The sequence below is a fragment of the Phoca vitulina genome, unplaced genomic scaffold (assembly GCF_004348235.1).
Source record: "Phoca vitulina isolate PV1807 unplaced genomic scaffold, GSC_HSeal_1.0 scaffold3, whole genome shotgun sequence".
NCBI classification, from domain to species: Eukaryota; Metazoa; Chordata; class Mammalia; order Carnivora; family Phocidae; genus Phoca; species Phoca vitulina.
In genome coordinates, this window is record NW_022589706.1 from 49731186 (window position 1) to 49758789 (window position 27604).

The 27604-nt window shown below is 34.1% G+C and overlaps 1 protein-coding gene across 1 annotated transcript in view; it reads right to left on the minus strand.

Moving 5' to 3' along the window:
• Positions 1-1026: 1026 nt before the first annotated feature.
• The window catches only part of LOC116629154 (transmembrane protease serine 11G-like), a 29281-nt gene continuing 2703 nt past the window's right edge, over positions 1027-27604 (minus strand). Inside the window, exons 3-10 of the mRNA XM_032399453.1 lie at positions 26926-27044; positions 23779-23846; positions 23025-23185; positions 9418-9456; positions 8372-8543; positions 6913-7172; positions 3304-3446; positions 1027-1188 (exon numbers count right to left, since the gene is read on the minus strand). Coding sequence (XP_032255344.1) covers positions 1027-1188; positions 3304-3446; positions 6913-7172; positions 8372-8543; positions 9418-9456; positions 23025-23185; positions 23779-23846; positions 26926-27044 — 1124 coding nt within the window. The remainder of the gene's footprint in view (positions 1189-3303; positions 3447-6912; positions 7173-8371; positions 8544-9417; positions 9457-23024; positions 23186-23778; positions 23847-26925; positions 27045-27604) is intronic.

A 27604-nucleotide genomic window follows, 5' to 3' on the forward strand; every position in this document is an offset into this window, starting at 1 on the left:
TTGTTTATGAATGTCTAATTTTATATTGGCCTCTCATTTAAGTTATTTATAAATATCTAATTATTATTGGTTTCTTATTCTGTGGGTCCCCTACTTGTTCTGAAGTTGATTGAAAATAAAACTATTTAGAAAACAAAATGCATTAAGAACTAATAAAAGAGAAGTGGAAAGTAAATTTATATCAGGTTTGGAACTTCTTTCATTTTTAGAGATGGAAAGTAGCTCCTTCTCACGGAGTCCTTTTCTCTTCTCATTTCCACCTAACAAAAAGGCCCGTATATATATATATAGAAAAGCATTTTTAGGTAGTGTAGAACAGAATCCTGTGCTAGGCAATGTTTCCAGTTTTGCTGTCTGGTCCCCAGATTTATTCATTGTTCCAAAGTAAATATTAGGTAGTTGTTTAAAGTGTTTAAAATCTGTACTATCAGGCGTAAGTGTAAATGTCAATATTTTTCCAGTTTCAGAGAGAAGTACATATGCATCTAGGGGCAAAGGGGAAAGGACTCATAGTAGTGCCATCTCGTAAGTCCCACTTTCACATCTAGAGCTTCTCCATCATTTGTATTAGCATTAGCTCAAACGAATTACCTTGATTTGTCTAGAACCATCAGCCTACAGATTCTTCATGAGGATTATTTAGTGAAGAAGATAGAAACTGTGGAGTTAGGGAAGGGCAACATGCCCTGTCAGGGAAAAGAATAGAGAACGCTTAGCCAGTTAGTACTTTTCAGATTAAACGGGATTATTCTAAAATGAGAAGTCTGTAGTAGGAACAGAAGGATGAGCAAGGAAATGATGAGACACTTAGCAGCAATGGCAGATCTTTGTGGAGTTGACAGTATCTTGTATGCTCATGGTTAGCAAAACACTTCAGATGATGTAAAGGCAAGTCGGCTTTCCTCATGTTTAAGAGGAGTGTTGTCAGATCCCGCTTATTTGCATCGTGAACTCAAGGACGATATACATGGCAATGCATCCTAAACACAGTTTGCTAGAGACCACATTTACATTTTGATTGTTGCATTAGATGTTGGTTTTAGATTTAATCCAGTCCCGATAACGAGTCACTTTGGTGTAAATTCCAGGCTTATTTTTTTTCCCACAGTCTATTCCCCAGCTTACTATTCCAATAAGATACCAGATGTTTCTATTATGTGCTATAACCAGAGGTCCTCCAGAATCACCCTGGAGAAGAAGAAATGTACATTGTCAGTAAAATAAATGAAGGGGAGTCAAAAATGCAAGTTAATGAGCATGTGAATGCCTACTAAATTAATATTTTAAATCAAGGTATGTAAAATGAATTCTATTTTTACTTACCATTAGTATTAATGTAGCAGTAGAGTTTATTACTTATTATGTCTGTTTTTATTTTACTACTTCTGCTTATCTGTGTTAATGTCTTCATTTGGAAGGCAGTGTGAATAAAGCTAAGGTTTCAGTTTTATCTTGTGTAGTTTTTAGTTTTGCTCTATCTAAATAGGAAGCACAAACTGAATCTAAGTCCAGGCATACAATTCTTACATGATTGATGACCTCAAGGCTGAACTATATGTCACCTCCATGAAGCCTGTCCTGTTAGCTAGATATAATCACTTGCTTTGAATTTGAATTGCATCTTGTTCCATTCACACCAGTTGATAAGAAACTGTCCTGGATGCTATATTGTTGTGTAGTAATAGGTTTAAGAGGAGAAATATAATGTGAAGGACACTCCAGGCAAATGTGCATTATTTATTACAGACAGACTTTTATTTCCAAATCAAGACTTAATCCCTAGACCTCATGAACTGGTTTGAAGTGTATGAATCTTGAGGACTTCTCTAATATCTTTAACCTAAGATGTAGACAAATGATTTTAAAAATCTTTTAGCAATGAACCTATTCATGCAAATGAAGCATTATCTGGAAACCCCTTATAGACTTATTTTATAAGAAAAATGATCCCGTTTGAAGCAGGCCTGGGGTCCTACAGTCTTGTGCCTTTAGCTCCCTTCCCTTATCTTTCCACGCTTCTTAGTACCCTTTAGGGCTCCGTGGACAGAGTATGAAAACTCTGGTCTACTAAAAGCCATGCTCCTCAGCTCCTTTCCTGTTGGACCACATCTTAATTTAGGCCCTCAGTATTTTACTTTGCTACTGGTGAAGGAAGCAAGGGCGCATGGACCAATGGAAGAGAACATCTGCTTTTATACAGTTTTATGTTCCTGCTCAGAAGTCATGTGATCCAGTTGTATTGTGGACCACCCTCTTGTTTCTGCTGCTCCTCAGGAAGTAAAGTGAGTGGAAGGAGATCTTATATTCTAGAATATGTAGCCAAATCCTAGGTTTTTATTCTTTTTGTTACTTGTGTGCTATATTATTAGACTGTAAATTCATATACATTCAGTGTAGGTTTTTTTTTTTTATTTATGTTTCCTTCAGTAATTGTAACATTACCTTGCAATTTACAAAAACCAAACAAACAAAAAACAAAAAAACCCCACAAAAAACCCTGAATGAATAAGTGAATGAATGTTTATTATATCACATTACAGACAGCCAAAGGCAGATCAATAATGCCACCTTCACATTTAGGAAAACAGGTGTATGTGTCAAATTCTCAAATGCTTCCTAATTCTTTAAGAATTGCTAAACTGTTGGACCCATGTCAAAGTCTTTATTATTTTAGTTACTTATTTTTAGCCTTTTAAGTGGCCTGACTTTAAAACTGATATTCCCCTTAAATGCTTAATACTTAAAGTTTTGTATGGTTTGGGGAAATGCTATTTATTTAATTAGTTTTTAGATATAATTTGTGAGGTAACACTTTAATATGAACTAGTGTAGATAAATATATTTTTTTCTTAATAGTGTAATTCTATCTGAATGTATACTGCTAAAGGTCAAAGTGTTAAGCACTGGTAGGATGATGCTCTGTTGGCCATGGAGGTATCTGCAGACCTCATTCCATGCGCCTTACAGGTAGTAGGGACTAGATACCTAATTGGCTATCATTGTGACTTGAAGCAATGATTGTGTGGCTTTCTGGCTTGGTTTCTACTAAGTGCTTCCAGGTTTTTTTTCTTTAATTAAAGTTCTAATTTGCAACCGATGGTCATTTTTTACAAATGGTTCTGGATAATAAGAGGGTGTTAAATGAGGAGTATTTCTTATAGTTCTCCCAATCCCTCTTTTTACACTCTCCTCTCTCCTCCACAACTTAATTTTATGGAGTCATATGAAATGACACTGGTCTATGGTCAGTACGGCCAGCCTTATTCAACAAATTCATTTTTGTGGATTTGAGTCTATTCTTACCTCACAAGCATCTCGTTTTCCCATTAAGAATCCAGCACATATCATTCCTGATGATACGGCACCACCATATACATTAACTTGATTACATATATCATTACTTATGATCTCTACTTCAACTTGTCGCAGAGTATTGGGAAAGGGACCTAAAAAAGGAAAAAATTAATAGATGAAGAATTTTCACATTGTTGCTTATAATAGTTAATTGTATCTTACAAAGGATGGATCAGTGATAAAACGTATGTCTTGAAGTTGACTCTGTGCTTATGACATATGTCTTGAAGTTAACTCTGTGCTTATGACTCTGTGCTCAGGTTCAAATTCTATTTTTTATGTGTCTTCTATGTGCTAAGTACCATTCTTAGCACATTTACTTCCACTATCCTACTTAATCTTTGCAATAACCAACAAAGATATGAATATTCTCTTTTTCAGTTGGGAAAACGAAAGCTTACCCAGTTATGAGTCTTGCTATGATCACATAGCTAAGTGGAGAATAACATTACATTTAAACCCAGGGCATTTCTCACCACCTTGGATAATCTGTGATAGTTCACTTTACCTTACCTGGAAATCTGCCACATCACTCTAAAAAGGGCACAGCTATACTGGGAATTGAGAATCCTTTAGGAAGAGCAGTATAGAGCAAGGTTGTACTATTAGAAGGTAATTTTAATGCTGAATAAATGGAATGCTATTGCTTCATCAGAAAGACCATGTCTATTTTGATCTTAAATGGCTATCCAAAACTAATTCCAGGATAAGTAACAAATACCAAGATAAGAAATAGATCATGTTTTACTAATGACCCACACATTTATTGTTTTGTTATATGAAAAGTACTATTTCATTGTGCATTGTACAGTTTTAGTCATTGTGTTCTCCTCATTACCTTTTAACAGCTTTTATTTAATTTTTTTTCTTTTTTTTAAATTTAAATTCAATTAGCCAATATATAGTACATCATTAGTTTTTAGTGTAGTGTTCAATGATTCATTAGTTGCATATAACACCAAGTGTAACAGCTTTTATTTTAAAAACTATATTAGTCTTTCACATAAAGATGGGTGCTCTGTTTACAACTGGTTCAAAGTCAATTGAGACAAGGAAGGAGGGAAGGGCTGTCAGTTTGATCAACTAGTCAGGGTAATTCTGTGCTAAAGGCTCAGCACATATGAGTTTGAACACTGCACAATTTATGTGCTATTTAGCCTTGTGCAAGTTATTTAATCTTACTAACCATCATTTTACTCACCTGTAAAATGAGAAAATGATACCTATCTCACATGTTTATTGTGAGGGTTAGAAAATAATTAATGTAATCAGTTGTGATAGTGCTTTGTTCCATATTCAGATTTCAGTTGATGGAAGCTATTGGAGTGAACTGTAGAGTTCAGGATCACATATTTAAAACCCTCCAGGTACAAAGCTGCACTTCAATGTTAATGATGGCTAGTGAGTGCTAGAGCTTTTATAAGAGAAGATCTAGGTTTCTAGGGATTTTGTCACTAACTATAAATAAATCTAATCCTCTATATTAACACTAGTAAATTCACTTACCTAGGATTGACCATCTTGCTGAGAAATTAAGCCTAAATCCTCTACAGTCATTAAAGTTATCTAAGGTCTAGTGAATTTCTTCATCCTTTTTAAGCATGAGAGGGTCATTATATGACCATTTTCTCTTCATTTCTGATTCTCCTTGAAATGCTCCCAGGGAAAGAGTCTGTTCACCATCTGTTCTTTATACAGATTTTTAGAATAATCTAAACTATTTGTGTAGCTGCTTCAGCAGTATTCAGTACTATCTCTTTTGTTCTAAGTGACATTTAAAATGTGTAGATATTCCTAGGCTTTTAATCAACTGTATTTCAACTACTTATAATTTCTGTGTGCCTACATTTATGTTTTATTTTATGTTAATTGGTCTAGGATGCTAGGTTTTAAATTTTAAATTATCATTCTTTAATCTCAACTTTTAAAAAGTCAATTCAAGTGCTTAACAATATAATAAGCTATTTTGCACTATCAACTATTCAAGGAAGAAATTATCCAGAATAAAAAGTTTCCATTTTATAAGCTGTCTGGTTTCAAGATTTCTAATTAGACATAATTGGATACATTTTGGCAGGTAGGAGTAGAAAATTTTAGTCCTTGTCTCAGTTTCAAAGTGCAGAGAAAACCATAATCAAATATTTAATACTTAACTTTTGACTGATGTCTTATAAATTCATAATGTTATTCCTGAAAAGTATGCATCTTGTTAGAGTAAACAGATCAAGGCTTAGTAATCTGTACACTATTGGGCATCGAATGATTCATGATGAAGTCCTAAATCACTCACAAACTACTACTCTGGGAGTGGGTGGTGTTAAGTTTAATTAGGGTCTAGAGGAAGCGTAACTGATATTGCCCTAGTGGTAGATGGTATCCATTTCTACTCCAATCAGTAAGTGGCCTGTCTAATCTCAAAGGATTTGATTCTCCTTTGTACTCATCACCATTCCCTATACAACAAGGCAGACCCCCCAGAGATGAGGAAAAGAATTCTCAGATTATAATGACGGTATAACAAACTGGACCCAATGTCAGAATTTTGAAGTACATATTGAAGGGAAGCAGATTTCTATAAAAATGAAGTGACAAAGACTCAATAGATAAAAGCTATACTTGGAGGAAATGCATAAATAAGACTACAACTTTTTTTTGTTTTTTTTGTTTTTAAAGATTTTATTTATTTTTCGACAGAGAGAGAGACAGTGAGAGAGGAAACACAAGCAGGGGGAGTAGGAGAGGGAGAAGCAGGCTTCCCACCGAGCAGGGAGCCCGATGTGGGACTCGATCCCAGGACCCTGGGATCATGACCTGAGCCGAAGGTAGACACTTAAAGACTGAGCCACCCAGGCGCCCCAAGACTACAACTTTTTAACGAGAGTCTGGAACAAGAATCAGAAATTCAGAGGCAGATTAAACTATATGTAAATTTTCACCTAAGAGAGGTAGAAACTGGAGACACAACAGGATCTAAAGATCTATCTTTGCAGTTTATTGTGTGTTATTAAATGTAGTAAAATGTTATACCTGTGAACTTTATAAATCCTGAGGCTCAAAAACTGCTCCATAAGTACATGGATCAGAGGGGCCCCATTTAATATTTAGCATCATGCGTGCCATTTAAAATGTTTGTGTAAGGCTGTTTTCTGTAATGACACATTACATAAGTTTATCATTATTACTGATCACAAATCACATACTTTAAGATTCATGCAGCCATAGCAGAATCTCTGCATATCAAGACAGCAACAGAAAGAAGGGATGTGAAAAAAATATGCTTGAATAATTTTTGAAAAGAAAGTTATAACTAGTTTCCAAAGTAGCCCATAAAGAAGGCATTAAACATAGATGCTGTGTAATAGTTCTAGCCAAAGTTTCCATAAGTCACCATATCTGGGTTTTTCTATGTGTTGTTTCGTGGTATTTTTCATGGGACATCTTGATTTCATCTCTTATTTTCAATATTGTGATTTTGAATCTTATATTATGTCTCCATTCAAATGGAAAATGGGTTTGCATTTTTTGCTTAGCCTTTTTTTTTTTTATCGAGATACTCACCGTTAGCTTTTAATGCTCCCCATCCAGTGACAAACACTGGACTCCGAGGCAAGACTTCAAAAGTAGCATCTGGGAGACAGACTCTGCCCACATCATTGGAAAATAGGACGGGGGTAGAGAGCTTCACCACCGCGATGTCATCGTCGTGCTTATGGGCAGCATAGTTTTCATGAATGATAATTGATTGTATCTTTCTTCTCATCAGTGGAGGACTGAGAGTTGTTCCAAAACTAGCCATCCAGAGTTTGGGGTTTTTGTATCTGAATCACAGATTTAAAAGGATTATAGTTGATTCATTTCTGATCTAAAGTTGCTCAGGACTCTGAATCAGCATGGGACATAGGGGTGGCAGAAGGGCAAATTGTTTAAGGTGATAGTTGATGGGTCTTCCACCTTATTTGAGGCTTCTCCCCTCAGAACTGCTTTGCTTCATCTAGCTGATACAAATGCCCTCATTCTAAGGTAGCTTAAATTACTTCTCTTGAGGAGGAGTTTGTATTTTCTAAAGGGAACAAAATATTATTGCTATTTTTGATTATAAAAGTAATACAGATTTGTTGAAAAGACTATAAATAAATAAAATTTAGACATATGTACCCACATATGTACATATCCACACACGTATACTCTCATATGCATTCAGTTATATAAATGTCTGTATAACTCTGGAGGGAGAAAAAGAGAGGGAGGGAAGGGAAAAGGAGAGTGAGAGGTATCACACTGGAGCCACACCTTATATATCGTTTTCTCATCCTTTCTTTTTAGTTAACATTTTACCCAGAATATTTTCCCAAATTATATGAATTTCACTAGAGTTATTATTATCTCTTTATTATCTCCATATATCCCATATGTTAAATCTTCAAAAAAGATAAAAAAGTGCAGCACTAAAGATATTCATGTGGGATAATCTGATGTAAGTTTGTGGGTTGGGATACTATATTAGCAGAGTTTTTTAAAAATTCTACAGTATCTCTTGGGAAAACTGCTGAGTGTGTTTAACTTTTGACAGCGTTGGCTTGTTCTTAAAGTTAGGAAAATATATTCTCCAGAATATATTTTCAGTTGGAGATGAAGATTCTCTAACTTTTCTACTCTTCTTTAGTAACTGTCATTTGATCCTAACCTGCTTCAAAATCGTGAGTTCCAGTGGGATACTAAGATGCTCATAAAAGAATGAAAAAGGTAGGGGCGCCTGGCTGGCTTAGTCGGTGAAGCATGTGCCTTTGGCTCAGGTCATGATCTCGGGGTTCTGGGGGTCTTGGGGTCTGGGATGGAGCCCATGTCAGGCTCCTGCTGGTGGGGAGTCTGCCCCTCCCCCTGCTCATGCTCTTGCTCTCAAATAAATAAATAAAAAATCTTAAAAAAAAAGAATGAAGAAGGGATGAGAATTATAGGAAATGAAGGTGAGAAAAGAAAGTGAAATTGGTGATCCTGTTGGTACAGACTGAGGACTTACATGTCAAAGCAGTGAGCGGCAGTCAGGAGCCACTCCTCACTGATCAAAGAAGCTCCACAGAAATGGATGCCGTCCATTTGCAGGCTGGCTTGCCATGGCCAGTCAGCTTTTTTTGCAGGATAACCATCAGCAATTCTTTCCATGGATGGAAACTCCCTCCCTCTTCCACAACCTGTCAGGAGGAAATAAGATAGTCATTTATATATTTTATTTGTTTGTTTATTTTAGGTGACACACAACGTTACATTATTTTTAGTTGTATAACATAGAGATGCAACTTCTCTAGACATTATGCTGTGCTCACAAGTATAGCTATAGGATGGTTATTTATAACCAGAGTTGTAAACATGTGTAGGCCTGTTTGGCACATAGTTAAAGATGGAAACATATATAGATTTGCCTTGCCTTTAAAAAGTTAATTGAAATTATATAATAGAGTAGTGATTATTCACATTGAAAAAGGATTAACTTAAAAAAATAAACTATTTAATATCCTCCCTGGTACATTTAAAGCAAGTTCAGCTTAAGATTTGTTTTTTTCATATCTTTCTAGGTCATTTTCTTGTATGGCAATTTATTCCAGTGGTATTTGACAATTTTGAGTGTCAAATGTACACTATTTATTGCAGAACAATGCCATTTGTACACTTAAAATACTTGTCTAATATTATAACCATTACCCTACTATAACTTAAGTGTCAAAGTTCACGCATTAAAGTTAATGGGTGTCATTTAATTCTAAGCAAAATCTTCTACTTTAACAAAGTGAGCCAAATAAAAATAAATATGATAAAATGATAGAGAATTGTTAAAAGAAGTTGTCAGTGAAACTTTCTGTGAGGAATAACAAGTTATTTCTAAGGAGCCCATATAGACCTTCCCAATTATTAGTAGTAATTTTCTCCTTACAGAGAGTTAAGTCATGTATCCATTCAGAGATATTATATACTTTGGGGAAATAGTAAACATGGGGATAGAGAAACTCTAGCAGTATTTTGAGTTTTAGCATTTGATTTGCAAACATTGCAGTGATAGTCTTGACTTACAGCTGTTCAGGATGTGCTCTGCTTGTATTTCATTCACATCTGGAAAAAAAAAGATGATTGCTCAGCAATGGAACAACTATAATTTGAAAATACTATGCCTACATGACATGAATGTTTCTGGTTGGGATGAACTGAATTATTCAGGAATTTCTTAATTTAAAGGCAATAAAATAAAATCCTACAAAAAAGAGAGGCCTGGATATAAATTAAACCCTTCTTCTGACTATTTGTGGACTCTAGGAAAATCCTGGTTTATGATTTTAAAATCATTGGCATAGAGAAGGATATTGTTTGTCATGAAGGATGACTACATCTAATTAATTTAGCCATACCAATTTATTAAAATGCCAGTTAAGCAGAAGCAGATCTAAGACTACTTTGATATATGTATTATTATATGGTAGACACCATTTCTTTCTGTCCTCATTTTATACATTAGTGATATGGTAAAGGCACTCAAAGCATTTTAGATGCCTGACATCTCCACAGAGGCTCCAACTGGAATAAAGATCCACCAGTGTACTAACGAATCCTTAAAATGTGTTAGTCATTTTATCATAAACTAAAACAGAAGAAAGCACGATCAATGACTATTCCCCAAAATTATATGAATTATTCCTTATGCCAGATAGTATAGTAAGCAATCCAGATCCATGTTTTTGTTAAGAAGAAAACCAGTGTAGAGTTTTGGTAAGCTTGCAAATTAATGAATCTTTCAGTCAGACTCTAAAGAGGAGCATTGTGTTCATCTGCCAGGAACTATGCTTATGTTTATTACTATTACTTATTAGAATAAATCCCTTAGAATTAGGTTTTGCCAATAGTAACAATTCCCTAGTGGCTTCCCTGATCTTTATAATAACCCCAAACTTCCTACCTGGATCTGCATGACATGGTCCCTATTTATGTCTCTGTTGTCATGTTGAACTGTTTTTGTTTTCAGCCACTACTCAGTGCCCACCCTGGCCTTTCTGTTTCTTGACTGTGCCAAGGTATTCCTACAGCCTTTATTCTAGTTGTCCCTTCTGCCAGAAAAGCTCTTCCCTTGACCATTTTCATGGTTGGTTCCTTGTTGTCATTCAGATCTTAGCTTAAAAATCCTCTCCTCAGAGAGACGCTTTCCATGACAAATCAAAGTAGCCTCCTACTCTTTATTCTCTGTATGGAAATTCGTATTACTTGATATTACTTTGTTTATTTACTTGTTTAGTGGGCCATTATCTTTTTTATTCCAATTAAAATGTTCCATGAGGACAGGTAATTTAGTTCCTGGCACAAATAAGTTCTCAAAAAATAATTGCTGAATTAATAGTGAACAGTAATGATAACTAATAATTTACTGAGTCCTGTATACCAGGGACTATACCAAACACTGCTATATCCTCACAATAATATGAGGCAAAACTATTAAGGACATGATTTAAATACTTTTCAAGGTAAAAAGCTTGTCCTACAACCATTTCACTGTAAAGTCAATTATAGTCTAGTGTCACCATCTGTAGGTTATGGATCAGTGAGAGGGGTGGAATTATGGTTACCTCACAGATAACTTTAGCCTAGGCTCATTTCTATCAGCAGAAACTATTGATGAACTTCCATGGTGATGTTATATCTCATATGTAAACATTATCTAGTAGATATGTTCCACCTGCAGGATAAAAGTTAAATAGCTCCAGTTCTAGAACAAGATTGTGTAGACTCAATTTTTTCTGCTCTTCTCCTATAAATACAACCAAATACCTTGAAAATTATCTAGCAGATAATAATAAAAGAACTCTGAAAGCTGGATGGAGGAAGGCAAAATGGCTAGAGACTACAGTATTTTAAGGACAATGTGGTGAGTTTCCTAGTTTTATGTTCATCTCACATATATTCTGGACTGGAGACCAAGAAAGGCCTGCAATCTGGAACCATCAATAAGCATAGACAAAAAATCCTAAGAATAGTCTGTTCTCTCCATCCAAATACTGGGAAAGAAGAAGCACAACAACGACCTAGTGAGGATCCCAAACCTCCTGCTTCACAACACAGGGCTGGCTATCCATTCTGCCAGCAGTAGTGAGAGCAAGAAGCCCTTGATCTTCCCAAACCCCACTTCCTAACCAGGGCACCAGCTTATAGAATGACACTCACAGGGACAACATCAACCTTTACATACCCAGTGACATAAATGGGTTCAGGCCCACTGCACCCCTCCACAAAGGATGGCCCAGGGATGCAAGGCAGCCTAGAGAAGCTTGTTCTACTCCTATATATGTTGCTGGCAGCAGGGGTTGAGAGGAAGCTCCAGAAGACTAGAATAGTACTGCAAGGACTCTGAAAACTAAATTGTTATTGAAACAATGAAAGTAGGTGAGAATCTACACTCCAAACCTAAATAAGTGGACTACCTGCTAAAATAAAAGAATTAAATAGGATCAAGAGTCTCCTAACATAATAACCAAAATGTTTAGAATACAAAAATTACTTGCCATACCAAAACCCAGGAAAACCAGAATCTGCATGAGAAAAGACAACCAACTGATACCAATACTGAGATGAATAAGATGTTGGAAGTATCTGATGTGGATTTTAAAGCAGATGCCAGAAAAATAATTTAGCAGTCAACTACAAATTCTCTTGAAATAAGTGAAAAAATAGAAAATCTAAGCAAAGAATAGAAGTTATAAAAACCAAATAGAGGGGTGCCTGCGTGGCTCAGTTGGTTAAGCGTCCAGCTCTTGATCTCAGCTCAGGTCTTGATCTTAGGGTTGTGAGTTTAAGCCCCATCTTGGGCTCCACACTGGGCATGGAGCCTACTTCAAAAAAAAAGGAAAATTATAGGAATGAAAAATAGAATTAATAATAATAATAATAAAACCCTGTTGGATGGTCTTAATAATAGAGTGGAGATGGGGAATAGGTTCAGTAAATTTAAATGAAATTAAATAGCATTTACTCAGAAGAACAGAGAGAAAAGAGACTGAAAAAAAGTTAACAAATCCTCTGAGATTTGTGGGATAATAACAAAAGATTTAACATTAGTATTATCAGAGTTCCAGAAGGAGAAGAAAAAGAGTGTGAGACTGAAAAAGTATTCAAGGAAATAATGGTTAGAAACTCCCCAAACTGGCTAAAGACAGAGATGTATAGATTCAAGAAGCTGAGAAAATCTCAAGTAGGAAAAACTCAAATCCACACCAAGACCCATTATAATTAAGTTACTAAAAGCTAAACACAATGAAAAAATTCTCAAAAACAGAAAAATGATACATTACCTATAAAGTAACACCAATTCAAATAACAGCAGTTTTCTCATCTGAAACCGTGGAGGACAAAAGGAAGTGGCATAGCATTTTTCAAGTTCTGAAAGAAAAAACTATCAGCCATGAATCCTGTATCCATTGAAACTATATTTAGAAATAAAGGTATTCTATGATGAAGGGAAATGAAAAAAATTTTAGTTTCTAAAAGACCTGCTCTTGGATAATGGCTAGAGGAAGCTCTCCAGACAAAAAGCAAATGATAATAGAAGGTTAGTACCTTCAGAAAGGAAAGAGACAGAATGTGTAAAAACACAAATATACATAAAAGACTATTTTTCACCTTATAGGTTTCTTTAAACATATTTTATGGTTGAAACAAAAGATGCAACACCATCTGATGTGCAGAATATATAGAGAGGAAATATTAATCTGATGTGCAAAATATATATAGAGAAAAATGTATCTAAAAAGTGGGGAGGGCAAAGAGACCAAAATGGAAGTAAAGTTTCTACACTTCATTTGAAGTGGTATAATCTTGACACCAGTAGGCTCTGATATTATGTGTGTGTATGTTAATACCTAGCATAGCCACTAGGACAGCTATACATAGTGATAAACTCAAAAACATTACGAATAAATCAAAATGGAACTCTAAAACAAATGTTCATATTACCCACAGGGAGGGAGGAAAAAAAGGAACAGAGGAACAAGAAACAGCACAAAAGAAAGCAAATATTAAAATGAAAGACTTAAGCTCTAACATGTCAATATTTAATATGTGAATGGTTTAAATACATCAATTAAAAGACAGAGAATGGCAGAGTGTAATTTGGAAAACATGACTCAGCTATTTTCTTTCTACACCGAAATTTCTAAATTAAAAGTAAAAGGATGGAAAAAGATCTTACAAATATGAATCTAAAAAAAAAGCAGTAGTGGCTCTATTAATATCAGATAAATTGGGCTTCAGAGAAAAGAAAATTACTGGGTACACAGAGGGACATTACATAATGATAAAGGATCAATCTACTAAGACTATGTAACAATTTTAAATGTATGTTTACAAATAAAAGAGCTTCAAAATACACCAAGCAATAACTAAGAGAGCTGAAGGAAGGAAGAGAAAAATTCACAATCATAGCTGGGGACTTCAACATCTGATGTAATTGATGTAATTACTAGACAGAAAGTCAGCAAGGATATAGAATTAAAGAACACCATCAACAACAAGATCTAATTGACATTTATAAAACACTCCACCCATCGCTTCTCGGCCTTTTGGCTAAGATCAAGTGTATAAAACGCTCCACCCAACAATAACAGAAAGCATATTATAAATACCCATGGAACATTCATTAAAATAGACCATATCCTGAGTCATATTTAAAAGAATTGAAATCAGAATATGTTCTCTGTTCATAGTGAGGTCAAATTAGAAATCAGTAACAGAAAGGTAAGGAGAAAAATCTGCAAACACTTGAGAATTAAACAATAGACTACTAAATAATACATGGGTCCAAGAAGAATTCCCAAAGAAAATAAAAAAAAATTACACAGAATTGAGTGAATATGAAAGTACAGCATAACAAGTATTATGGGATGCAGATAAAGCATTACAGAGAGGGAAATTGTAGCACTAAATGTTTATGTTAGAAAAGAGAAATGATCTCAAATCAATATTCTTGAGTTCCTAACTCAAATAAACAAACAAACAAACAAAAAAAGAAGAGCAAAGTAAGCCTGAAGTAAGGAAGAGGAAGGAAATAGTGAAGAAAAAAAATCAAGGAAGATCAAAATTTCAATCAAAATTAAAAACAGAAAAATAATATAGAAAAATTAATGAGACAAAAAGCACTGGTTGTAAGAAAAAAATAAATAGAATTGATAAATTTTGGAAGATTGACAAAGATAAAAATAGAGAAGACACAAATCACCAGTATCAGGAATTAACTGAGGGGATATCACAAAAAAGCCTGCATAAAGATGTAGCATGTATATACAATGGGATATTACTCAGCCATCAAAAAGAATGAAATCTTGCCAATTGCAATGACATGGATGGAACTAGAGGGTATTATGCTAAGCAAAATAAGTCAGAATTTAAGTGGAATTTAAGAAACAAAACAGATGAACATAGGGGAAGGGAAGGAAAAATAAAATATGATGAAAATTGAGAGGGAAGCAAACCATAAAAGACACTGAACTCTAGGAAACAAACTGAAGGTTGCTGGAGGGGAGGTAGGGGAGGGGAAGGGATAATTGTGTGGTGGGCACTAAGAAGGGCACTTGATGTAATGAGTACTGGTTGTTATATGTGACTGATGAATACTAAATTCTACCCCTGAAACTAATAAAAAAAAAGTCATAGGGTTACCACACTGACCTGAGAGTATATGCATAGAAGAATTTAAAATGAATGTTCACACAAAAACTTGAAAAAAAAAGTAAGGAATACTTTGAACAAGTTTACATTCATAAATTTGACAATTTAAAAGAGAAGGACAAATTCCTTGAAAACCATAAACTACCAAAACTCAGCAAAGTTGATATAGATAACCTGAATAGCCCTACTATTAAAGAAATTGAATTTGTAATAAAAGCTTAAAAAAAAAAAAAAACCCAAAACAAAACAAAACAAAACCTTGGGCCCAGATGGCTTCACTGGAGATTTTGGCAAAACATTCAAAGAATTAACACCACTTTTACACAATCCTTTCTAGAAATTATAAGAAAAGAGAGCATTTCCTAATTCATTTGATATGGCCAGTATTATCCTGATATTGAAACCAGATAAACAAGAAAACAGACTAATATCTGTCATGAACTTGATGCAAAATTCTCAACAAAATTTTAACCAATTGAATCCAACAATGTATGTAAAGAATAATACAGTGATGAAGTGGATTTATTCCAGGTATATAAGGATAGCTCAATATTTGTAAATCAATTAGTGTGATCTACCGTATCAACAAGCTACAGAAAAAAGTTATATGATTATGTCAATTGACACAGAAAATGTATTCAATAAAATTTGGTACCTATCACACCACCACACCAACCTATCATACTCACAATAAAAAAAATTGGAAAATAACAAGTGTTGATGAGAACTGGGAGACATTAGAACCCTTATACATTGCTGGTGAGAATGTAAAATGATACAGCTACTGTGGAAAACAGTTTACAGTTCCTTAACAAGTTAAACATAGAGTTACCATATTGCCCAGCAATTCCACTCCTAGGTATCTATCCAACAGTAATCAAATAAATACTATACACCAATATTTATAGTAGTACTATTCACAATAGACAAACAATGGAAATAGCACAAATGTCCATCACCTGATGATTAGGTAAACAAAATGTAATATATCTATAAAGTGAAATATTATTCAGCCATAAAAATAATGAAGTATTGATACATCATAAAACATGGATGAACTCTGAAAATAATATGCTAAGTGAAAGAAGCCAGACACAAATGTCACATATTATATGGTCCCATCTATGTGAAACAATTAGCATAGGTAAATCCATAGAGACAGAAAGTTAATTGGTGGTTGTCAGGGGCTGGGTGAGGGAGAATGAGTGACTATTTAATTGGTATAGGATTTCCTTTTTAATTGGTATAGGATTTCCTTTGAGGTCATAAAAATGTCTTGAAACTAGGTAGAGGTGATGGTTGCAAAACATTATGAACTAAATGCCACCAAATTGTACACTCTAAAATAGTTAATGGTTAACTTTATATTATGTGAATTTTACCTAAAAAAAAAATACTCAACATAGTAAAGATGTCAATTTTCCCCAAATTGATCTATAGATCTAGCAAAATTTCTATCAAAATCTGTTTTTTTGTAGATATAGACAAGATTATTCTAAAATTTATTTAGAAAGGAACTAGAGTATTTAAAATAATTTTGATAAAGAAGAATAAAGTGGAAGAATCATTCTTCTTATTGTTAAGCTTGCTATATAGCTGCAGTAATCAAGAGAGTATGATGCTGGTGGAAGGATGGACACATAAATCAATGAAATAGAATGGAGAACTCAAAAATAGGTCCACACAAAAATGCCCAATTACTATTTGACAAAGGAGCAAAAGTAATTCAGTGGAAGGTAGGCAGCCTTTCCAAAGACGGTGCTGGAGCAATTGAATATATATTAACAACCAGAACAATGACAAAAAACCTCACAGCTTATATAAAAATGAGCTCAAAATGGATTTTAGGCTTTAATGTAAGACATAATGTAATGTGAAACCATAAAACTTATAGAAATAAGTTTAAATGTTAAAAAATCTAAGTATAATATGTAAAATTATAAAATTTACAGAAAAGAACATAGAGATAATTGTCAGGGACCCAGTACTAGGGGAAGAATTAGATTTATTACCAATAACAGATCCATAAAAATTAGAGTTCAATTGGTTGAATCTCATCAAATTTAAACTTTTCCTATCTGAAAGACTGTTTATGGGTTGAAAAGGCAAATTTCAGACTAGTAAGAATTATTTGCAAATTACATATCTGACAAATATATATAAAGACCTCTCAGTATTCAACATTTAAGAAATAAAAATCAGCTCAATTAGAAAACACTCGCACAGATATTTTGCCAAAGAGGATGTATAGATGGCAAACAAATAAAAGGATGTTTGATGTTATTAGCTATTGGAGGAAATAAATTAAAGCCATAATGATATATCACTATACACCTATCAGGAAGGCCAACATGAAAAATAGTGATAACGCCAAGTGTTGGCAAAGATGCAGAAAAACTAGGTCTCTCATACATTGCCGATGGGAATGCAAAATGTACAGCTACTCTGGAAAGTAGTTTGGTAGTTCCTTTCAAAATCCAAAATAGTTTTATCAACCTAGCAATTGTACTCTTAGACATATCCCAGAGAAATAGAGACTAATTTTCTCATAGGAACATGTATATGAATGTTCATAGCAGCTTCATTGTAATAGCCAAAATCTTAAAACTACCAAATGTAAGGGATAAGTGGTTAAACAAACTGTGGAATACCATGGAATACTACTCACCAATGAAAAAGAACAAACGACTGATACACACTTCAACATGGACAAACCTCAAGGAAATTATGCTGAGTGGAAAAGGTCAATTTCAAAAGGATACAAAATGTATGACTTACATGATATTCATGAAACAATATAATTATAGAGATAGAGAATGGATTAGTGGTTGCCAGAGGCTAGGGATAGGTAGAGAAGATGGGTATAGTTATAAAGAGGTAACACAGGGGAATCTTGATATGGTACAGTTGAATATATTGACTGTGGTAGTAGTTATGCAAGGCTACATATGTGATAAAATGGCATAGAGCTATACCTATACAGAGACACACATGCACACACACACACAAATGAGCTCATATATAACTGTGAAATTTGAGTAAGCTCTATGGATTGTATTTATGCCAATTTCTTGGTTGTGATGTTGTGCTATAGTTGTATAAGATGTTAACATTACCAAAGGCTGGAGGAAGCATGAAAGTGCATAAGATTTCCCTGTAAATTTCTTTGTAACCTCCTGTAAATCTATAATTATTTCAATATATTTTTAAAAGTCAAGCATCCTATATAAAATCAATGCACAGAAATCAGTTGCATTTCTATACACTAACAATGAGAGAGAAGAAAGAGAAATTAAGGAGTCAATCCCATTTACAATTGCACCCAAACCCATAAGATACCTACGAATAAACCTAACCAAAGAGGCAAAGGATCTGTACTCAGAAAGCTATAGAACACTTATGAAAGAAATTAAAATGACACAAAGAAATGAAAAAATGTTCCATGCTCATGGACTGGAAGAACAAATATTGTTAAAATGTCTATGCTACCTAGAACAATCTATACAGTCAATGCAACCCCTATCAAAATACTATCAATTTTTTTCACAAACCTGGAAGAAATAATTCTAAAATTTGTATAGAACCCGAAAAGACCCTGAATAGCCAGAGGAATGTTGAAAAAGAAAACCAAAGCTAATGGCATCACAATTCCAGACTTCAAGCTATATTACAAAGCTGTAATCATCAAGACAGTATGGTACTAACACAAAACAGACACATAGATCACTGGAACAGAATAAAGAATCCAAAACCGGACCTCAACCCTATGGTCAACCGATCTTCGACAAAGCTGGAAAGAATATCCGATGGAAAACAGTCTCTTTAACAAATGGTGTTGAGAAATTGGACAGCCACATGCAGAAGAATGAAACTGGGCCATTTCCTTACACCACACACAAAAATAGACTCAAAATGGATCAAAGACCTAAATGTGAGACAGGAATCCATCAAAATCCTAAAGGAGAACACAGGCAGCAACATCTTCAACCTCAGCCACAGCAACTTCTTCCTAGAAACATCGCCAAAGGCAAGGGAAACAAAGGTAAAAATGAACTACTGGGACTTCATCAAGATAAAAAGCTTTTACACAGCAAAGAAAACAGTCGACAAAGCCAAAAGACACCAACAGAATGGGAGAAGATATTTGCAAAATGATATATCAGGTAAAGGGCTAGTATCCAAAATCTAAAAGAACTTATCAAACTCAACACCCAAAGAACAAAGAATCCAGTCAAGAAATGGGCAGAAGACATGAAGAGACATTTCTCCAAAGAAGACATCCAAATGGCCAACAGACGTATGAAAAAATGTTCCACATCACTCATCATCAGGAAAATACAAATCAAAACCACAATGAGATATTACCTCACACCAGTCAGAATGGCTAAAATTAACAAGTCAGGAAATGACAGGTGTTGGTAAGGATGTGGAGAAAGGGGAACCCTCTGACACTGTTGGTGGGAACGCAGGCTGGTCCAGCCACTCTGGAAAACAGTATGGAGTTTCCTCAAAAAGTTGAAAATAGAGATACCTTGTGGCCCAGCAATTGCACTGCTGGGTATTTACTCCGAAGATACAAATGTAGTGACCCAAAGGGGCATGTGCACTCCAATGTTTATAGCAGCAATGTCCACAGCCAAACTATGGAAAGAGCCCAGATGTCCACTGACTGATGAATGGATAAAGAAGATGTGTTATATATATATATATATATATATATATATATATATATATATATATATAAATTGTGTGTTATATATTTATATAAATATATAAAGATGTGTTATATATATATATAAACTTATATATATATAAATGTGTTATATATATATATAAATTGCTTTTGAAAGATATATACCCATTATATATATATAATGGAATACTACTCAGTCATCAAAAAATGAAATTTTGCCATTTGCAATGATGAGAGAGAGAGAGAGAGTACAAGCAGGGGGAGCATCAGGTAGAGGGAGAGGGAGAAGCAGGCTCCCTGCTCAGCAGGGAGCCCGACGTGGGGCTCAATCCCAGGACCCTGGAATCATGACCTAGGCTGAAGACAGACGCTTAACTGACTGAGCCGCCCAGGCACCCCTATTGTTCTTTGATAAAGACGCTATATGCTAAATTCTAAGCCACATCTTTGAGTTACTTATCTCCCCCGTTATTTCCCATGTATACATGTTAATAAACTTCTGTTTCTTTTTTTCTTGGTAACCATCTTTTATTACAGGGGTCTTTTATTATAGTCAAGAACTCAAAAGGCTAGAGGGAAAATTATTTTTCTTCCCTACAAGTAAATTCCATGCATTTTTCTTTATATTTTTTTGTATTTAAATGATGAAAGGAAACAGAAATAGAGACATATTTGGGGATCATAAAAGAATCACTTAATGATTTCATGAAAGTTTGTCATAGAATAAAACCAAAGACTAAAAGCACATTTTAATGAAACACTGACAATCTTAGCTAATTTGTTCTTTCAACTAATTGTTTTCCTTTTTCTTTCCTTCCTTCCTCTTGCCCTCCATCCTTTCCTCCTTCCTTCCTCGCTTCCCTTCCCTTCCCTTCCCTAGTCACTTGGAATCACTGGAGAGAATTCTGACTTCTGTAAAATGAGAAGAAATGTTCACAAGGCTATAAATTTTAGAAAAAAATTCACCTAATTATCCATGAGCATTTTAAATTCTACAATTTTTAAAAAGAAGATCTACATAGACAACTATTTAGCAAACTTGAACTTATTAACTCCTAAAGTTAAACTCAAAGCTTCCCCTTGAACTTTATTATAATCCTGTATAAATTGCTTTTGAAAGATCATACCCAATACATTTCTGCATTGTTTCTTCTGTGTTAGACTTAAGATATTAGCCAACTAACTCTTCCAATATTTGTGTTTTGGGGCCATGTGTGTGTTTTAGTTTTTCAGCTACCTTTTTCAAGACATGTTATCAATTCTCCAACTTCCTAGGATCTGGGTTGCTAAAAATATCTGAGAAAGTCCATAAAATAATACATTACATTAATATGTTTATACTTGTACTTTTCAAAGCATTTTTAAGTTTTTCCAAAGGATAAGTTTCATAGTTGCTACTATTTTCATTTTGCAAAACAGGAACTAAGACAGTTTCAGCAACTTACCCCAGGCTGCACTACTATGGTTATTGCTGAGACATGGATCCCCTGAGTTCTAGTCCAGGGTTCTTTCCACCACTACCTGCAGACTTTCCCCTGGAATGCATTCCATGCATTTTTATTTTTACCGTATATACTGAAATGATTTCTCTTACCCTATGAAACTCAAGTTTTGTTTTTAAAATTTTTATGTATTTTCGTGTAGTTCTAAAACACCATATGGAAAGAAGAATGATTCTAGTTTCCTCAGTGTTCTGTGGTGTTTGTTAAATTTAAGATTGCTTTTGTTTCCTGCCCACTTTCAAGAGAATGAGTTAGTTTACAGAGTTAAAGATAGAACATTTTACAAATACCAATTCCTGCACTGTGCTGAGTTCTGTGCTAATCTTGGGGTTATGATTAAAAGTACAGAAAACATATTTCCTGTATTCAAGGAATTATCAGTCTTTTGCAGAAAGAGATGAAATAAAAAATATACAAATTAATTTCTGAATACCCTTGGTAAGCACAGAAGTCTCAGGATGAATGATGAATCTGAGGAGACCTTTCCACGGGAATGAGGAATGTCTTAACAGTAACTTGCTCTGATAGGGCAACAGAAGATCTGATGATAGATGGTTTGCCAGCATATGCCTGAATGGACCAACCCCTCACCTTGATCCAGCAACGCTATGAAGGACCTAAGTGCCCTAACACCACAAAGTGCGGGTCAGGGTGAGCAGATAGATCCAGAAATGACAGAGTTTAAGTTTGTAACATTTAGCTTAATGGGAGTTCAAGATTAAATTAATATTATTTTTAAAATCAAAATTTCACATATACCACTACATCCTTCAACAAAATGTTTTCTTCAGAAAGTCTTATTTCTGCTATCTAAAGCACAGTGCATTGGATTCAGAGTCTACTCTGTTCTATCTGCATGATTAACAGAACTGAATGTTGGGCATTACTCACAGAAACTTCAAGTTCTTCAAGCTATTTTTTTTTTCTTTTTGACTTCCACCAAACCTATAATGCAATTTTCTCTTCTGTTAGCATATTATAATATATCTGCTCTAGCCCTCTGGAACAGTTTTGGGGGGAAAAGTACCAAGGGAAAACTTATTAGTAACTGTAATTATCTGTCAGCCTTAGAGTCTCATCTCATAGCTTACACAAATTCTTGTAAAACATGGCAACTTCAAAGTTAATATATACAAGGCTAAAAATAGCCTTGGAATTATAATGAGCTTTGTTTAATCTCATACCCCAAACATTTATTACCTAGTTCCTTATGCTTGTGTGGCAAATGACATGGTGCCTTTATGCCAGGGAAGGTATCATCAGGGTCTGGCATTTTTCTTCTTCTGTCTCCTCCATGCCCTGGGCCAATCCTATCCTGGATGCTTTAGGAAGGCTCATGGTAGCGTCAGAAAAAAATGACGTGTCTCCTTTCACAGGAGCTAAATCATGTTTGTGCCCCACGTATGATTTCTGTGTTCATACCACTCTTACATTCTGGATTCTGATTGGAGAGAGTATTGCTACAGAAAGAGCCAGGCACTACAGTGTAGGTTTTATCTCATACATGCTTAATTAATTCAAACAACTCCACCAAGATCTCTTAAAAAAAAAAAAGAAATATTACATTTGGGTTATCATACAAATTCTGTTTCATAATTATTTCCATACTAATCAAAGGAAGGTAATCTTTGGTGTTGATTGTGTGAAGATTTATTATCAAGTGAGAAATGAGAAACAAAAATGAAAAGTGGTTTCATTTTATGGTGAAATAAAGCTTTCTCTGTAAATGAGAAGATCATTAAAATGATAAACTCTAACAAGGGAAGGAAAATGGGATTTCTTGCCTTTAAGATAAGGTAATGAAGTATCTATCTTCAAGAAGCTTTCATTTGATTTCAGCTTCTGATGCAAAATGTTGTCAGCTTGCCTTTTTATCGTGTCTGCATTGTTAGAAGCAAACTGAAACTTAAGCAATACATCTGTTTTCAAACCATCATTACTTGACCTAAAAAAGAAAAACACCAGAATCAGTAAGTGAGTAATAGCCATACTTATGATTATTTTATACTTTAGTATTTAAATATTAGTTATATCTTCAAGAAAATACAACATAAATATTTTATATATTTTATTGTCATGGATTTCCCTCCTTCCTTTATCATATAGGTGTTAATACCAAATTATCCCCTGCTTATAAAACTTGATCATATTCAGAGAAAGCTGAGTATCTAAGAGTTCTATAATTTTTTTTCTGGCAAAATACATAAAAAACACTTGTTAAATCCATCAACTCTGTGTATGTGTGTGTAAAGTAAGTAAAACAGAGGAGTATTCAAGGATTGTAAGATTCTTTAACTAAATGCAAAAGTCTTTAAGAGGACAACCAGTAGAATATGTTGTATCACTACCCAAGCTGAGAAATTCTCTCCCTACAGGTACTCTTTAAAGAAGGAATAACAATTAAATGTAATAATATTAAAATATTTTTGCTCTTGATAAATCTAAGATTTTTAGATCCTGTCCACAAATCAAACAATGAAAAATAACTAAGTAATACAAAGTTTCCTTTCATCATAAAAATTAATTAGTTGTGATTACCTAAGGTCAACAACGTGAGACTTGATGTAATGATGATTTAAACTGGATCTTCGAAATATCTTATCTACCTGAGAAAAGAAAAAAACCAACAGTGTAGACCTTTTTAAAATAATTCACACATTTCAGCATATCACAAAAATGCCTGTATAAAATCTGCAGTAATAGCTTTTACTTCTAAGTTTGTTTGCAACTATCCTCAAAAAGCTCATTTGGGCATAATCCCCTTGTCATAAAGATCACCCCTATAATCAGATGTTGATATTTGAACAAGTTGTCACATGATCAAGGATGGCTGGTATATATCAAGAGTTGAATTAAGCTAGATATTTCAGTAGCCAATATAAAATATACATGGGGATGGAGGTGCTGAGACAGAATTTCTCTGAAAATTGGATGTGTATGGAATTATCAGCCATTATCATTCAAGCTTAGTTATCAACATCATGGCTGTGATTGAAGGGTCATTTTTGTAGGCTTTAGTGAAACACTTTAGGCCATCTTTTGATCGTGTAGTAAATGGAGGAGAGGAGGAGAATGTGTATTTATCAGGTACTTCCTTAAAAAGAATATACTTATCAAGAAAAATACATGAAATGATTACTTAGAATAAGACAAAACTATATGTGGCATTTGTATGTCATTTTAGACCTCCTTTATGGGATAATTTCTCTGTAGGATAAGATCCTAGAAGAAATTATTTCTTACCAAAACCACAACTTATTACAGAATCTGTGGTTTTATAAACCTGTTTATTACCATTGATTCATCAAGTTGGCTTCTTGAAAAAAGGACCGACCACATGCCAAACCTTAAGTGAATCCAAATCTCAATAATTAGTTTCACAAATCAGAAGAGCTGCCAAAATTGAAACTGGTTATGTGTTGAACAAATACATTTCACTCAACTAATTTGATTTATCAATTTTTTTCTGGTAAAATGCCATGTCATATTGCATAGTTTGGTGAGCATGCTTATTGAAAAATCAATTATTAAAAAATGAATGACCATGTGTTTTCCTTCTGATTATGAAGGGAAATTTGTTTTTTAAGGAAATAGTTTTATATACACGTGTACATTTATTTGACAAAACAAATACATGTTCATTGTAGAAAGTTATAAAAAGCAAACAATAGAGCAAAGTAAAATGAAAAGCATTAAAATCATTTCCAAATCACTGCATAGTGAACTTCCTATTTACATTTTTGGTTGTATACTTCCAGATTTTCTACATTCATTTATATATATTTTATATATGACCTTTATATGTCTTATATATAATTATAAGTTTTCTGCCTGCCTCCTTCCATTTTCTTTCCAACTTCATCATTTTGTTGTTGTTTCTTTTGAAATCACAGCTTTGTGAACCATGTATTATCCATGGCAATTGAGCATATAAAGTTTAGATTACTGAACTCTACAAGAAGTTTCTAAAATTCATTTTAGGCATTGGTTTTAATCATTTCTTCTAGGACAATATTTCCTAGGACTGTGATTTATAATCTAAATCAGGGGTCAGCAAATTATAACCTATAGGGCAAATCTAGACAGCCACTGTTTTTGTCTGGCCCATCATCTAAGAATGGTCTTCACATTTTTTTAATAGTCGAAAAAAATCAGAAGAAGAAGAATGTTTTGTGACATCTAAACATTTAACAAAATTCTACTTTCAGTGTCCATAAAGTTTTATTGGACCATAGCCATACTCATCTGTTGATGTATTGTCTATGGCTGCTTTTGCACTACAATGACAGGTTTGAATAGTTGCAGAGACCACATAGCCTGCAGAGCTGAAAATACTTATTATCTGGTGTCTTAGAAAAAAAAATTGCCAACTTCTGGTCTAAATTACTGTACTTTCCTTCTTTATGTTGCCACTATTATACTCTAGAGGATAGAGCCAGTTCTAGTGAGTTGACCATTTATTTACTAGTCTTCTTGAAGTGTATTTTTATAGTCCTCCCATATAGCAGACACTGTTACAGACACCAGAAATATAAGAATAAGTAGACTTAGCCCCTCACGAAGTCACAGGGGCATAGACATACAAAATAATAATGATGTAACAAGGTGGTAAGCTCATTAGCAAAGGTGTATGAAAGTTCTGCGAGAGCACAGGAAACAGATGCTAACGTTTATTCAGGCATAATTTTTCATACTTTTTATTCACAACATAAACCAGTCTTCAGAATAACTCAGAGAGGTAGGTGAAATTATCCTATTTTGTAGTTGAAGCCCTAAGGGCTCAAGTAGCTTTTCCAAAGCTCATAAAATGTCAAGAAGTAAAATTTGGATATGAATCTAGATGTTCTGACTTCAAAGCTTAGACTGTCTGTAATTCAGTATATTGCTTCCTACGACAAAATACACCCTGCCCTGATCAATATCAAAATCTCCTTCAGATGTATTTTTGAAAAGACATGCCAACCCCACTGAGTTGCATCCTTTAACTCATTTCATCAGCTCATTTTGGTTGGAAATGGATAAAGAAATATTTCTGAACCTGGCAAGAATGCTCTGTCATCTTTGGTCAGTGCTAGGCTCAGTAGAAGCTGTATACACAACTGAAGTCTTCAGTGGAAGACTTTGTCTGTATGTTTCCGTGGTATATTTTTAGGAATAAATGTTTTGTGTAAGCTGCCTAGTGGGAAATGTATCAGGGTCAGACACACATTAGGTGCTTAATAAGTGATACATGGTAATGTTTATGCCTAAATGATTGAGCTATGTTTCCAGATAGCTCAAATAATTTTACTTTTTGTATTTGAGCTATTTAATCTTTCTGTTGGGCTTCTATTATTCAGTCTTCAGTGCAATTATTCTTTGCCCAATGTATTTTTCCAATTTTCCTGAGATACTGTTGGTTAGAGTTGCCAGGATTAACAAAAATATGGTTAAGTTTTAATTTCAGATAAACAATGAATAATTTTTAGTATAGGTATGTTTAAAATGTTGAATGAAATATGTTTTCAGGAGGATCTAAAATTAAAATTTAACTGAGAATTCTGTATTTTATCTGGCATCATAGGTGCAATTTGATATGTACCCCAACATAGGTACAATTTGATATGTTCTCAACTTACCTCTAACTTTATTTTAGCCTTCTTCTTCACCATAGTATTGTCAGAGTAGGAATGATGACAGACTTACCTCATTATTGACTTTTTGTTTCAGGTCTCTTTTCATTTTTGAGTGTTCAACTGAAAAGTCAGGATTATATTCAATACTGGGGATCTGGAAGGAGGTTTGGTAATAGTAAAATTTCTGATCTGGAAGGGAGAACAAAAATGGATAGTTTCTCTTTAGTTCATTTGAGTTGTATAAATATCACAGTAGAAGGAATAACATGCAAAAAAGTCCTATAATGATGAACTCCTGGGAATTAAACATGCAATAGCTGTGGCCAATACTTCCCTCTAACTTTTTTTTGAAGTAAAATTGGTATATAACATTATATTAGTTTCAGGTGTATAACATAATAGTTTGATATTTGTATATACTCCATATATGTGTATATATGTGATATATATACACATATATCATATCTTCTTTAGCTATTTGTCCGTAGATGGACACTTAGGTTGTTTTTGTATTTTGGCTATTATAAATAATGCTGCAGTGAACTTGGGGGTGCATATATCTTTTCAAATTAGTGTTTTTATTTTCTTCAGATAAATACCCAGAAGTAGATTAGCTGACTCATCTGGTAGATCTATTCTTAATTTTTTGAGAAACTTCCATACTGTTGTCCATAGTGGCTATACCAATTTATACTCTCACTAACAGTGTACAAGGTTACCCTTTTCTCCATATCCTTGCCAATACTTGT